Raw genomic sequence first — 13,912 nt, 5'->3', positions numbered from 1 at the left:
TTTTGTGTAAAAAAAAAAAAATATATATATATATAGTTTTTATAATCCTTTTTATATAAATAGGTCGGTCATAACAGCACTGAAGAAGAAGTCAAAAAGAAAAGAACAAAGGGAATACTTAATTCCCTTCTGATCCCTCCATCACAACTCATGTCCCCAGACATCCCCCTTCCCTGCTACTAAAGTGGCGCGTGGGTCTCAACAGTCTATGATGGCGTCCTTTCCTTTAGACCCACCTCTTTTCCACTTCTTTGCTCCCATGACAGGTAAGAACCTGGCCGGTGAAGGCAGACCCCAGAAGGCCTCCTCAGCCCACCCCCGCCCCCCCCCCCTCTCCCCGGGTAATCAGACCGGCTCTGAAGGGGGAGAGGGAGCCACCTGAGACTATTAAAGCGCAGCCTAGGTGAATCCTACACCCCCACTGCTGTGGGCTCGCCCATTGCTTTGCCACCATAGAGATAGACGCATAATGATCTCTGTATGCCACTGCCTGCCCACAGGAATGAAGACCAGGACTTTCCTGGTCCACGAGAGAGAGCTCCTCTGTTAGATAATTAAACTGCAGCATCCTATCACTATGTGATATTTTTGTACACCTTACTGTAATGAGTTTATTTATCACAGGTTTTACACATCAAATAGCTATTTATTTCACTTCCTGGTTAGTTGAGTCTTTTGGGTATGGTCAGAGGAGGGCTCTTGTAGTCCCTGCCCTCTTCAGTCTAACTGAACAGTAAATCTTAAACAGTTGGCAGCTGGGTTGGTAGAAGAACAATTTAAAAATGCAACCTCTTGTCTGACTGAGGACTGGCCTCATCCTGCTAAAGTAGTGCTTTGAAGCATGGGGAGTAACTTCTATGTTCTTTTATTCCATGTTTTGTTAGTTTTTTTAAGTGAAGGGAGTACAATGGCAATCAGAAGATGAAATTATGATTCAAAATCTTGTTTTTTGTTGCTTAGACTTCTCCCTCCTTTTATCCTGTAAAACTTATTTTATTTTCAAAACATGCTACAATTTATGATGTAACTAAAGACTTTTTGTTTGTATAATGCATGATTAATACAATAAAGTATTTTTTCTAGTCTTCCAAAAAAAGTTTTAAAAAAATTCTGATCAGTTTGCGAGTTTTGTAAGGGTTTTGATTTACAAACTATGAATCAGCTGATTTTAAAGATTGTACCACATAGCAAAATACAAATGTTGAAAAGTAATGTATATAAAATGTCTATAATAAATATTAAATGGTGTACCTGTAGAATGCCTCCGGTATTGGGGTTTGTTCTACAACATTCTCAGTGACAACAGGACACAATGTACAAATACACAATTCTTTCAGTCTTTATTGAAAGAAAACAAAGAAACAATAAATATGGAACACAGAATAATCAAAAAAAACATTCAATCGAATGAGAATCTCCCTCAGCTCTTAAAAAAAAAAAAAAAAAAAAAGAAAGTAAAGGTTCAACATGCAAATGTACGTGCAGGCTTGTGTCAGTGGAACACACGCTGTCACAGGTTGAAGCAGTAACATCATTAGAAGGCAAGGAGACAGTTTATAATGGTATGTTTCTCCCTATACACCACTCTTACCACTGAGTAAAAGACAGCACAGTTAAGAAGTACATCCAGAGCACGAGGACGTTGCCGTGGTTGCAGGTACCTTGAGACATGGTCAGGGGGTGCTGTTTCATACGTGACACTGTTACTTTGAATCAGAAAACACGGATAGCTCTGAAATTCATATATACATAGGCCTATCGATATAGTTACAGCCTTACAACATATAAAAGCATGGAAGCATTAGGAGTGTATGTGTATTCTCTAGGACTGAGAAGTTGGTCAATTGTGTTTGATCCAGTCAACTGGACCCATATCCACATTTATCTTGCCTTGTGTTTTAGAGAGAATACACACATTGTCCAATATTTACATTTTCAGAGGAAGTGTTTAAAGGTAGTTTGAGAACATTAGGGGGAGCTACCTGTATTTAGATGGGCTGGACACATATGTATATAGAGGCATTAAAGAAGGGCAGTGAAGAAGCCATGTCAAAGCTCAGGCTGGTTTGTTTGCGGTGCCTATATATATATATGTATGTATGTGTGTATACATACATATATATGTGTGTGTGAGGAAAAGGAGGTGTCTAGTTGGCATTGGTAAAGTCTTGGCAGATGGCGCGCACCAGCGGCTGGGTGAACTGCTGCAGCCCCGTGAACTCCCGAGAGAAGAACGCGTGGCTCTCCTTGGGCTCGGACGCCATCGCTTTGAGGTCATCAACAGGCGCCCAGGCCACGCCCACTGAGAAAACTGTAATTCCTTTGCATCACAGAAGGAGAAGAGTAAGAACAGGTTCACACGCGCACGTGCATCGACACACACACACAAACAGACGCAACCATACACACACACACCTTCTTTCTGGGCTGCCAAGGCAGGACCTCTGACATCATCGTAGGACTGCCCATCTGTGACCACGATCAGGAAGTTCCTCCTTGGCCCCGCCCTCCTGGGCGGGAAGAGGTTCTGGACGGTGTAGGTGATGGCGTCACCGGTGGCAGTGCCCCCTGACATGTAGGGCACGCTGTGCAGAGCCCTGATGGCTGCCTCCTTGTCCTTGTAGTCATACAGACCAAACTCCAAACGCTGGTCATAAGTGAACTGAACAGCACCTTACGAAAACAAAACAGGACACGGATGAACACAAAAAACCAAAACACTGACACCACGTCTCCACACTCACACTCATATTGAAGCATTATATCTACCTATTCGGGCTCCCACGTCGGAGATATCAAAGCTCCCGGCAATGGAGGACAGGAAGTCGAGGACAAGGCGGAAGTTTCCATCCCCCACGCTGGAGGAGCCGTCGATGAGGAAGCCCAGGTTGACAGAGTTGTAGCAGGTCTTGCTGCACAGCAGTTGCTCCGCAGAGCACAGGCGCTGGGACAGCGGCTTCACATGCTTAGTGGTGGTGAACCAACTGGGCATGCTCAGAGCGAAGAAACCGTTGTCCTTGCAGACTGCCTGACAACACGCACGCACACATACACACACACCCAAAGATGAATGCACACGCACGTGGACAGACGAACGACAAGTGAAAAACGGATGTATACACAGTGTGTGGCAAAAAAACACATTGAACACAATGTGCAAAACGATGATTGATGATGCTGATTAGGTTTTCAACTTCACCAAGGTAATCCAAGGAGCTGTGTGTCTCTACCTTCTTAGCAAAGTCCTTTTCTGGGACCATAGCCAGCTCTTCAGGGGCAGGTCTGGCAACTGACACCAGGAACACGTTGATGCCCGACTCTCTGGCCAGCATGGCCGCCTCCCCCAGATCATCAGACGGCCAACCGTCGACGAGCACCATGATGACCCTGGGGTGACCCCGCCTCAACCCCGCCTCCGCACTGAAGAACGACTCCACGGTGTGCATGATGGCCTTCCCTGGGTTACATGAATTGAATTCGCTTGTCACTTCTCTCCATTCTCAAACTCATTCTTTCATCTATCTTGTGTAACAGATAGATATCAGTTTATTCAAACTCTAAATTACACACACACACACACACACACACACACACACACATCCATTACTTCATGCCAATCTGCTGTGACATGCTTCATGTAAGACATTGTTAATCAGATGGAACCTGTGTTGGTGTCGCCTCCCTGGTAGCTGATCTGCTTGATGGCTGAGACCAGCTCTTTGGGCTGAGTGTAGTTGGTCAGGAAGAACTCTGTCCTGGGGGTGTCACTGCAGAGGCAACGGGCCGGTGTCATCAATCAGTGTGCTGTACTATGGAGAGTGGAGGGGAGGGGAGGGGAGGGGAGGGGAGGGGAGGGGAGGGGGAGGGGGAGGGGGGAGGGGAGGGGAGGGGAGGGGAGGGGAGGGGAGGGGAGGGGAGGGGAGGGGAGGGGAGGGGAGGGGAGGGGAGGGGAGGGGAGGGGGAGGGGGAGGGGGAGGGGAGGGGCACAAGGACTCTATCTTACCCACCTGGTCTGGACCACCCCCAGATGTGGCCCATCTGGTCCAACTCTGAGCATGACTGCCAGCTTACTAAGGAAGTTCTTCTGCAGGGTAAAGCGCCTCTTGCCGATATTCTGGCTGCTGTCCAGCAGAACAGCTATCTCCATCTGACAGTCTGCGACAGGAGAGACATGCAGGATTATCAATCAGCAACTCAGCAGTTCATTATGATATGAATGCTTACACTGGCCAACCTTACGCCACTCCTAGACCCAAGATACCTCTGTAATAAACCGTTATGAGGTAGCATGATACTTTCTTAGCAAATAGAGCAGTTTCTCAGAGCTCACACACACACACCTACATGCAAACACACACACACACACATACACACACACACATACCTCTATTTCCTCCTGATGGGATTTTCTTCACTGGCTTCTTTAGTGGTTTCTTTTCTGCAAGACACACACACACACACACAAAACACACAAACTCAGGTTACTGCATGGCCTTCTCCTTAGTGTTATGATGGTCATAAAACATCGTTGATCATGAGTCTGAAATGAATAAAGACAGATTGTGTCTGTGAAAATGCTCAACTATTTATGCTCACGCAGTTAGTTATGTTGTACTATTATCCCTGTATTTAAACACCAGTGTGTATGATACTTATTTAGCCAGACTGGTTGGAGCTCTACCTGGTTCGGCAGCAGGGAGGGCAGTAGAAGTGATCTTACTGGACAGCTCCTGGGAAACATAGACAGCACCTGACCACACACAGGGAAACCCGGACTCATTACAACTGCACTCAAACGAAATAGTTAATGAAATCGGAGATTTGATATTAGCTGATGTCGCTAAACACAATCCGCTCTACATGGCACGTACTATAATGATATGATCGTTGATGGTCCGTAGTTTCAATGTTGAAACTCCAGAGAGCTTTTTATTGATTTGTGTTGTGTCGCCCCTTACCGGCGACGGTGAAAGATGAGGTCCACTTGGCCAGCGCCTGGGATTGGACACCGTGGGAGTAGGAACTGAGGTAGTTCACTCTGCCCTGCAGTCTGTGCACCTCTACCGGACCACCAGACGATTGGATCACCCCTCTGAAAAAGAAATGTAGGGCCGCTTAAGTCATAACGTTAAATAAACGACACATAAGTGAATGCAATCAAGGGTTCCGTTCATATCATCCCCTACCTGTGTACCGCAGCAGCACAGACACTAGACACAGCGGCATACACACCGGAACCGAACACCGACACACGCCACTGCGTACAGTTGGGTGGACACAAGACCACCTGTCGGGACTCCGGTATGTCTGCTCCGCGTGTCAAACAGGCGATTGGCAAGGGAACTGAAACGTGAATGAATAGCTAGACGATGAATATTAAATCTATAGAGCTTTAGAGTATTCACCAGAGCAGCCTACAGACATTCAGGTAGGCTAAGGTGGGAATCGCTTTCCTCCAAACTGAACACCAATGGGCCTATGGTTTCCTACACCGACCGGGGCCTGAGTGGTATTCAGCAACATCAACATTCTATCCAGTAACTAATTGAAAGGTTTTTATAAATAAATATAATAAATTACTGCTTGGACACAACAACATATTTCAACTGTAATTCACACATGAGAATACATTTATAGTCACTTACCATCTGGTTCAGATCCAAATGCTCTGTATGTCAAACCCAAAATACCTGAACGTGAAACAGAATAGCTGTTCAAGCAGTGATTTACAGAAGATCTTTTGTCCTCGGAGAAGTGCTCTCAATGAGGTTCCAATTTAATGTCATTGTAGATCTTTAGTATCATACTGACTTAAATCCGGTCATAGTCAAGTTAGTATAAAAACAAATTAAATGTTTAATTGGTTACAAAGCCCAGAAACATATAGTATGTCATAGGATCTGATTGTCAAAATAATTGTGGACACTCAAGTCGTTTTTTGTCTTCATTTAAGTTGAGAGGTAAAGGAGAGCTTCTGCTCTCAACACCAACAAAAACATTTGTTTACAACAAAATATCAAAATGTCTTAGTAATACATTCAGAAATGCTTCGAGTTGGTTTACCAAGTGCTTACCTAATAGGTGAAGAACAGCAGACAGATTTGACATTATAGACTCAGACACCTGCAACAAATCAGTCCATCAGTAACAAAAGTGAAGTTCTTTTCTGGATGCACAGTCAGTGAAACTACAGCAGGTCAGGCAGATAACTGATATTGAACAAGGACATAGGTGACAGTGGTTGCCTAATGAATCCAGAGAGAAAACAACAGCCTGATCTAGAATGCTGCCTGGGTGATTCTCAGTCATGCGTAAACAAGAACATCTCCCTCTGTGTGTATAAGAAATAACACTGAAACAATAAAAGTCAAACTTACAGGTAATAATTAGCAGGGAAATAAAACTTTTCTTCCAATTTTAGTTTGATAAAAATCCAAAGATTCCGATCGGATGTTGCAGTTGGAATGTGTTAATATTCCTGAGAATCTTGCAGTATTCCTTGGTTCACTTCTGACCCTCCAGAGAGAGCGACGCTGCTTAAATAATCTCCCCCAGCTTCCCAGTCATCCCTGCTGACATCAGCTGAGAAGGGAGGACCCTGCTGGGGACGACACAACCTGGGGCAACTTGAACCTGGCAGTGAAAGCAAAGGGAGGACAAACCTGGCAACGTGGACAATGAGGTGTCCTCAGGGTGCCCTAAAAGGGGGTCAAATATGATGAAGGTAATAATAATTGTCATGATTCCATGACAGCTTACTGTCAGTTTAGAACCAGGGCAGGTGGCTTGGTTACAAAAACACCTCTACTTGTCTCAGGGACCTGTCATAATCAACTAGTCATCACTCTGAGGGGGCCCTAGGGTCACTGCAACACTGTAGAGTTGAAAACAGCTACATGTTGGGGTTAATATTAGTAAAGACAGTGTTTCCCACAGATTAGAAAGCTATATGTGGCGGGGGGGGGGGGGGGGGGGTGTTGTTTCATGTCAGACCGGGGGGGGGGGTCGAAATAATTCACAAAATCAATCAACAACAACAAACAAATAATTTCTGCATATGCAGGTAGCGACGCTGCATACAGGGTGCTAAATAACTATTTAACTGGTCGGCTCCATGACGCCGGGTAAGTAGCTAGCTCTTGAAACTTCTCACCAAAACAACGAAGGGGAACCTTCGATTAAGACATGTCCGTCGGTACCTAGCGAAAAGTAGCCTCAACTTTCCTAGACCTTTAGCTACGGCACTAATGCTGAAGGCTCGCTGATGTAGCTGTCGGTCTCACTAGAACGGCGTATGCATCGTTGCTAACGTGTGCTGACGTAGTGACTGTGTGTGTATGTGAGAAAGACGCGTGCGTGAAAGAGACGGAGGGAGAGCAGGGAAAGGAAATGCAGCTGAACGAATACGCTGCGTGTTTTTACCTAAATAGCGATAAAAAAAAATGTTTACGAAACGCAATGTGTGGCGGCCGGTGTTGATTCTGTGGCGCACCGCCACAAATTAGTCTATGTGTGGGAAACACTGAAAGAGTTAGTGAAATAAGTGATCTAACTTTAGCTTTGCTATTAGTAAAAAAAAAAAAAATATCTATTCCCCTCCAAGAAATAATTGATGACCTCCCTGTCTGGCTGCTACCCAGCCCAATACTGTGATTTTTCTGTTGCTTGGAAGTTTCAGAGTAATATCTACAGCATCTCATATTTTCCAAACCTCCATAGCTTTTAAGTCCTTAAGTAGAATATGTTGTGAAACATAAGAAATAACATTTTAAATTCAATTTTCTCAGTGATCTGATGTCCAAAAAACTGGTACTAAATAATCTGTCTGTTCAGCTTGCTGTCAGAGAGTATGGATTGGCAGTTTGTTATTGCTCTTACATAACTTTCCTTAATAGTGATGTTGAACAGCTGTTTTATTTCACTGTGCTTTGTTATCAGATGGGACTACTGTTTGAGGCTGGTCCAGAGAGGACTGTTTTCATTTGACGGAGCTTTGTTAAGGTAGCCTACTCAAACACTGGGATGTTCAGTCCCTCAGAACACTAAATCCTGCTCCAAATGACCACCTTCTGTGTCAAACTCACATTGACTCTTTGCTACGGTACGAATAATTTCGACAAATATAAACCAAGTAAGATAAACAACATACAAAAGTCATATTCACAACAAATCAAGTTTTTCAGTCCTTGTAACCTTTCAACAAAATAACTATAAAAGGAGTTCATATAAATCCAGGCTAAGACAATCCAAGGAACTCTTCACAGGATAGGTTGAACCTGAATTCTTCTTCCCGAAGGCCCAGTGAAGACCCAAAGCTCTGCCTCAAGAGAGCCTGCAGGACAAAACCCAAACAAGTGGCTCACCTGAGATCTGTGTCAGCGTCTTGGCAGAACAACTGACCCCCCATTGTCCACAATCATCGTTGGATGTTGTAGTGAGCACCAAGGACGATCTCGCCGTCACCTCCCCCCCCCCCCCCCACCACCATGTGGTTTTCCTGCGTCAGCATGCTGGACCCCTGGCTAGTCTTCATGGAGACCAGTTGTAAGTTTAACGTTGCATTTCCTGTCAGATGTGTCACTGGGGGTTTTATGATCGTGACCGAGATGGACTCCAAGATGGAGTCATTGTATATCTCTCTGTCTCAGCCCTCCCTGTCTCTAAAACAGTGGAGAAGGATCTAGGGTTTCATAAAATCCTCAAGTCATGTTTTTGTGTCCATAATCGTGGTGTCATAATCAGGTATCAACAAACTCGATCATCATATTTCTCTGGATTAACTCTCTTGCTAACAGACAGCAGGCTTGGTTCATGGTTTCATAGTTTTTGGTTCTCTCCCAGTAAACAGGTGATGGTCACAAGGAGAACTTGGCTTGGCTCTCCATTCCTCCAAGCTAAGTTGCTGTTAAGACGTGTGAGTGTGTAAGTGTGTGTGTGTCACTGCACAAGTGTGTGTGGGAAGAGGAGGAGTTGAGCAAAAAGGAAATGACACAGTTGTTTCAGGTCAGGCCAAGCTAGTTGATCTCTGATTACGCGGAGGGAACAGAGAGGTCCCAAAGTGGGATCTACCCAGAGTCCTCACTTCAGAGGTCAGGTTCTTAATCTGACCTCTCCAGAATCAGTGCTATTCACATGCCACCTTAACCTGCTATTCCTGTTGCTAAATCATAACACCTCAAATCATTTGACTACTTTGAAGTCCCTGACTGTTCATGTTCATCAACTCCAAGGTAACTTTAAAGTGTTTCATAAACTCAATTACAACTTCGACATTCTGTTTACAGCAAGGTGTGTCCTAACAAGCTAGTGTTTTGGTGACTTGCTTTTGTGCAGGTTCAGGGACCTCCTGGGGTGTATTGTCTGCTTGTTCTCCTCCATTAGTACAGCTGACATTCCTGCCTGCACCCTTTGGACAACAGCTCTCTGTACATATACTGGAGAGACATCACTTCTGCCAGAGAAGGCAACCACAACTGTCAAACTGAAGATGCAAACTTGAAAATGAACAAAACAATAGTCAACATTTTTAAAGGAAAGACTGTGCACTTTGACATAGTTCTTGTTTACCTGCCTGTCTTAATTATATAAGGGAAACTGTGGATGGTAACATAGTACTACTCCAGGCTGGCTGACTGAGGAAGTGAATGGCTGTCTGCCTGTCAGAGTGTTTCCCAGGCAGCCCTGGAGGGAACACAGAGGGGCCAGAGGAGGGCCAGAGGGGGCCGGGCCCCCAGATTAACGAGTGCAGGTCAGTGAGGGGCCGTTCTCACCTCTTCCAAGGCTCATTAGTGCTTCTCTCTGCTCCTCTGAAAAGTACCGGGAGTCAACAGTCATTACCCAGCAGTGGTCCTCCCCTCCCCCGTCATATTTATAAAATAGCCTTTCAGCATAAATTTACCTGACCATGACTGACGACCTTAGCAAACATCACAGAAACTGACAGACTTTCTCTTTCCATCAATAACAAGTGACATTTATGATCAAAAACAACACATTTGATACTGTAAATTACAAAGCAGACATGATTTCTGATTTTACACAAAGACTGTACGAGTGAAAATGGAGCAAAGTAGGCAACCTCCTCCTTCACCGAGGCCAGTCCTGGGCAGCAGGACATTTATGGCAGAGTTAAGAGACATCTCAGGTCAGATGAGAAACTGGCCAAGGACCAGGGCTCTAGTTGTCTACACAAGAGAGGGCTACAGGGTGTAGAACCATATGATATCCCAAAAACAACATTCCTTTTGGATTCAGTGTCTGACCCTGTGTGCGGTTTCATTAATGACACAAATGGGGTTTACAGACTTACAGCTCCACACTGAACAGTATTTACTTGAATGACAAAAATGGGACCGCTTTGGCCTCCGCCAGCCAACAGGCTCACAGACGGCCTGAGTTGCTTAGCCTCCTCAGAAACCCGTGTGCAGGACGTATGAGAGAACTGCTGTGGTTACTCAACATGGGCGCTTCCTCCCCCCTCTCCTCCACCCTCGCCTCCCCCAACCCTCCATCGCTGCTCTCGTTGTGAGCCCCCAGCTCCACCCCCGAGTCCAAGTTAGTGTGCCCGTCACCCTCCTCTCCCTTCATGGCCGCCACCTCCACGTTCACCTGCACCTCGTCTGGGCGTAGCGGGCGAGGCAGGAGGGGCATGGGGGTCTGGGAGAAGGTGAACCATCCAAGGCAGGCTGGACAGGACCAGGGCCAGTGGACCAGGGCCATCAGATTCTCCCTGAACTTGGCGCTCATGCCCAGGTAGATGATGGGGTTATAGAAGCTGGCTGACTTGGCAAACAGACTGGCCAGGATGCTGGTGAGGGGGGGCACCTCGTAGCCCAGGGCCGCGCACATGGAGATGACGGCGTAGGGAGACCAGGCCAGGAGGAAGGCAGCCGCTAGGAGGAGGGACACCTGGGGGCAGGGAGAGGCAGCAACATTAGCCATGGGTGGTGTGTGTGTGGCAGGGGTGTGTGTGTGTGGTAGGGGTGTGTGTGTGGTAGGGATGTGTGTGTGGTAGGGATGTGTGTGTGGTAGGGATGTGTGTGTGGCAGGGGTGTGTGTGTGACCCACTCGTGTGATGCTGCGCTCCATCTGCCTCTGCCTCTCGCTGATCTCACCCCCTTTGCTGGACTTGTGGGCAGAGTTTACGGTGCGGATGATTGACACGTAGGAGAAGACGATGGTGCTGACGGGGATGAAGAAGTTGAATATGAAGATAAGGAGGACGTAGAGTCTGAATGGCACTGAGTACCGGGCCTGGACCCAGTCGATCTCACACGTCCCGTACTTACGAGCTGCAGGCAGGAGGACAGACACCCAAACATCTTCACATTTAAGACTTAATGCAAAAATGTAAGACGTTCAGTTCGCAACGTATCCCACGATGCAGCAGTGGGGACAACTTACATGTGTAACTCCCCCAGCCCACTAGAGGCGCTCCGGACCAGAACAGAGCGGACAGCCACACTGAACCGATCACCATGGCGACGTTAGGCTTAGTTATGTGCTGAACTTAAAATGAGAGAAGAACATCGTTTGTCAACAGGATATCATAGGCACATCTCTGTGACAATGAAAACAAATGAGATCAGATCTGAAACAGGGATCTATTAAGCTACTCTCAGGGTGAAAGTCTTTACAGACAGACAGACAGGCAGACAGACAGGCTGTGTCTGGTTAGCGTACCATATTGTGGCTGGCAGGCTTTGATGTAGCGGATGATGCCGATGGCAGTCAGAGTGTTGATGCTGATCAGCCCAAAGAGTAAGATCAGGAAGCCATCCACCTGGCACACACACACACACAGACCTGATCAGGACTTCAACTGGCTGACACGCCGAACATTTCAGAATGCAGCCAAATGGCCAGGCTGCAGTGGACACTGTGCCAACCCCATCCTTAGCTCTTCAGCACCTGACCCCCTCCGTCACCATAGTCCCCAGTCCCCTGTAGTTACCCTGGCCTAACTTACCCCCCAGCACCTAGACACTGCAACCTCCTACTACCTACCACCTGGTTAGTGTGACAAGATGGGTAGCCTGCCCTACCTGTATGAGGCAAGTTCTTTGTAAAACGATTCAGAGGACAGTGTGCTCTGGGGCTTGAGTTTAGCCAAGGACAATATGACCTCACACAGTCTGCCACAGTCTGCTGGAAGGTAGACAGGAACGCTTAAAGCACACACTCCACTTTAGCAGTGGAAAGTTCTGTTTTATAATTATCTCTCTTTTATTCCTCTCATCTGTCAAACCTCGAAGGAATCCCGGGTTGCCAGGGCAACTGCAGTGAGTAAGACAGGTCCGGTTTCATCTTGAACAGTGGGTCTGCTTTGTAGAAATACACTTGATGCTAAGATACAAGGTCAAACACAAACAATATTTGAAAACACTTCTCAAACTTCGGAAGCTATTTCACGGGTTAGGGTTTTTGAGAGAAAGACAGAGAATGCAAAAACACGTGAAAAAGAGAGAAATAGAGACGTAAAAAAAGACAAGACAGCAAATGCAATCGTTTTTTTTGAGGGAGAATTCAAGTCCCTGCTGCAGCAGCCCACCTGGCAGGTCCACAGAGTCCTGATCAGCTGCCCGTCGTCGTTGAGCACATTGAAGACCTCCAAGATGCCTCGGGAGTAGCCGAACATGGCAATGCCGGCATCGGACACGGCCAGGTTGTAGGTCAGCAGGTCGGACGGCTCCAGGTAGTGTCTCTGCTTGGTCATCATCAGGATCACTACTCCGTTACCGATCCACGACAGCCAACCTAAACACAACAACAACTTATCACAACATAACACACAACTTCTAATAATAACCACTGAGTATTACAACTGGTGTAGTGTCATGATTTTAATACTGGCTTGAGAAGGTTTTTGTGTTGCTGTATGAATAGTACGACTCAGTGTAGCCTAGTTTTAGAGCATTCAACTGCAGATCAAGAGGAAGCAAGTTTAAACCCCCCCCTCCCTGTACCCCTGGAGGGTTCTTACCTAGGAAAATGAGGTAGACCCCAATGGCGGTCTCCCCCTCATCCGACACCTGGTACACGCTGATGTTGTTCCGATAAATGGTCCCGTGGTTCTCCATCATGCAGTCCTGTTCACAAATTCCCAGACTCGACCTTTCACAACAGGCTCATCTCCATAACACACCTTCCTGGGGACCAGAGCTCCAAGCACTTCACCGCCCTCTGGGTAGAGCCGTACCAGCAGTCAACTGTCCCAGGTACTCCACCACCCTCTGGGTAGAGCTGTACCAGCAGTCAACAGTCCCAGGTACTCCACCGCCCTCTGGGTAGAGCTGTACCAGCAGTCAACGGTCCCAGGTACTCCACCACCCTCTGGGTAGAGCTGTACCAGCAGTCAACAGTCCCAGGTACTCCACCACCCTCTGGGTAGAGCTGTACCAGCAGTCAACTGTCCCAGGTACTCCACCACCCTCTGGGTAGAGCTGTACCAGCAGTCAACTGTCCCAGGTACTCCACCGCCCTCTGGGTAGAGCTGTACCAGCAGTCAACAGTCCCAGGTACAGAGGAGTTACCGAGGGAAGCTTGGATCTCAGCACAGGCTGGTGGTCGCTGAGGTGGAAGATGTTTCAAACGGCAGATAGTACGGGGGGAGTAGGGAGTCCCTCAGAGCAGCAGGAAGCTGGGGAACATCCCCTTGTTCTTCTGGTGGATGTGTCTGGTGGATGTGTCTGGACCCAGAGAGTAGCCGAGACAGAGGATGAAGCATGGAAGATGTAACCCTCCCTGCCTTTCACTCCATCTGTCGGCATGACAGACAACACTGCTGCATCTGAGCATCACTGTGACCTACATAAGGAGATTATCAGGTAAGTCTAATGCGCTTGTCTGGGTCACGGCAGGCTAATTATGACATGGGACTGTGGAACTTTGGAAATGTATTTATTTATGTGTG

General features: G+C 46.9%; 2 protein-coding genes across 2 annotated transcripts; both read right to left on the bottom strand.

Moving 5' to 3' along the window:
- Nucleotides 1-235: 235 nt before the first annotated feature.
- coch (coagulation factor C homolog, cochlin (Limulus polyphemus)) lies at nucleotides 236-6,527 on the bottom strand. Its single transcript, XM_047016046.1, has 13 exons — nucleotides 6,378-6,527; nucleotides 6,075-6,123; nucleotides 5,646-5,690; nucleotides 5,187-5,343; nucleotides 4,959-5,092; nucleotides 4,682-4,750; nucleotides 4,385-4,438; nucleotides 4,008-4,155; nucleotides 3,664-3,767; nucleotides 3,231-3,457; nucleotides 2,770-3,028; nucleotides 2,416-2,673; nucleotides 236-2,320 (listed from the first exon to the last, which is right to left on the bottom strand). The coding sequence occupies exons 2-13, from the start codon at nucleotides 6,106-6,108 to the stop codon at nucleotides 2,148-2,150; spliced, it is 1,662 nt and encodes a 553-aa protein (XP_046872002.1). The 5' UTR covers nucleotides 6,109-6,123; nucleotides 6,378-6,527; the 3' UTR covers nucleotides 236-2,147.
- Nucleotides 6,528-10,380: 3,853 nt separating this feature from the next.
- opn6b (opsin 6, group member b) lies at nucleotides 10,381-13,627 on the bottom strand. The gene is made up of 6 exons (XM_047051403.1): nucleotides 12,983-13,627; nucleotides 12,551-12,756; nucleotides 11,683-11,782; nucleotides 11,404-11,508; nucleotides 11,068-11,291; nucleotides 10,381-10,908 (listed from the first exon to the last, which is right to left on the bottom strand). Exons 1-6 carry the CDS (start codon nucleotides 13,080-13,082, stop codon nucleotides 10,381-10,383), a joined length of 1,263 nt encoding a protein of 420 aa, XP_046907359.1. The 5' UTR covers nucleotides 13,083-13,627.
- Nucleotides 13,628-13,912: the final 285 nt, after the last annotated feature.

Source organism: Hypomesus transpacificus, chromosome 3 (assembly GCF_021917145.1).
Source record: "Hypomesus transpacificus isolate Combined female chromosome 3, fHypTra1, whole genome shotgun sequence".
NCBI classification, from domain to species: Eukaryota; Metazoa; Chordata; class Actinopteri; order Osmeriformes; family Osmeridae; genus Hypomesus; species Hypomesus transpacificus.
Note: the sequence above shows the minus strand (reverse complement) of the source record. Positions and strands in the feature narration are given on the sequence as shown.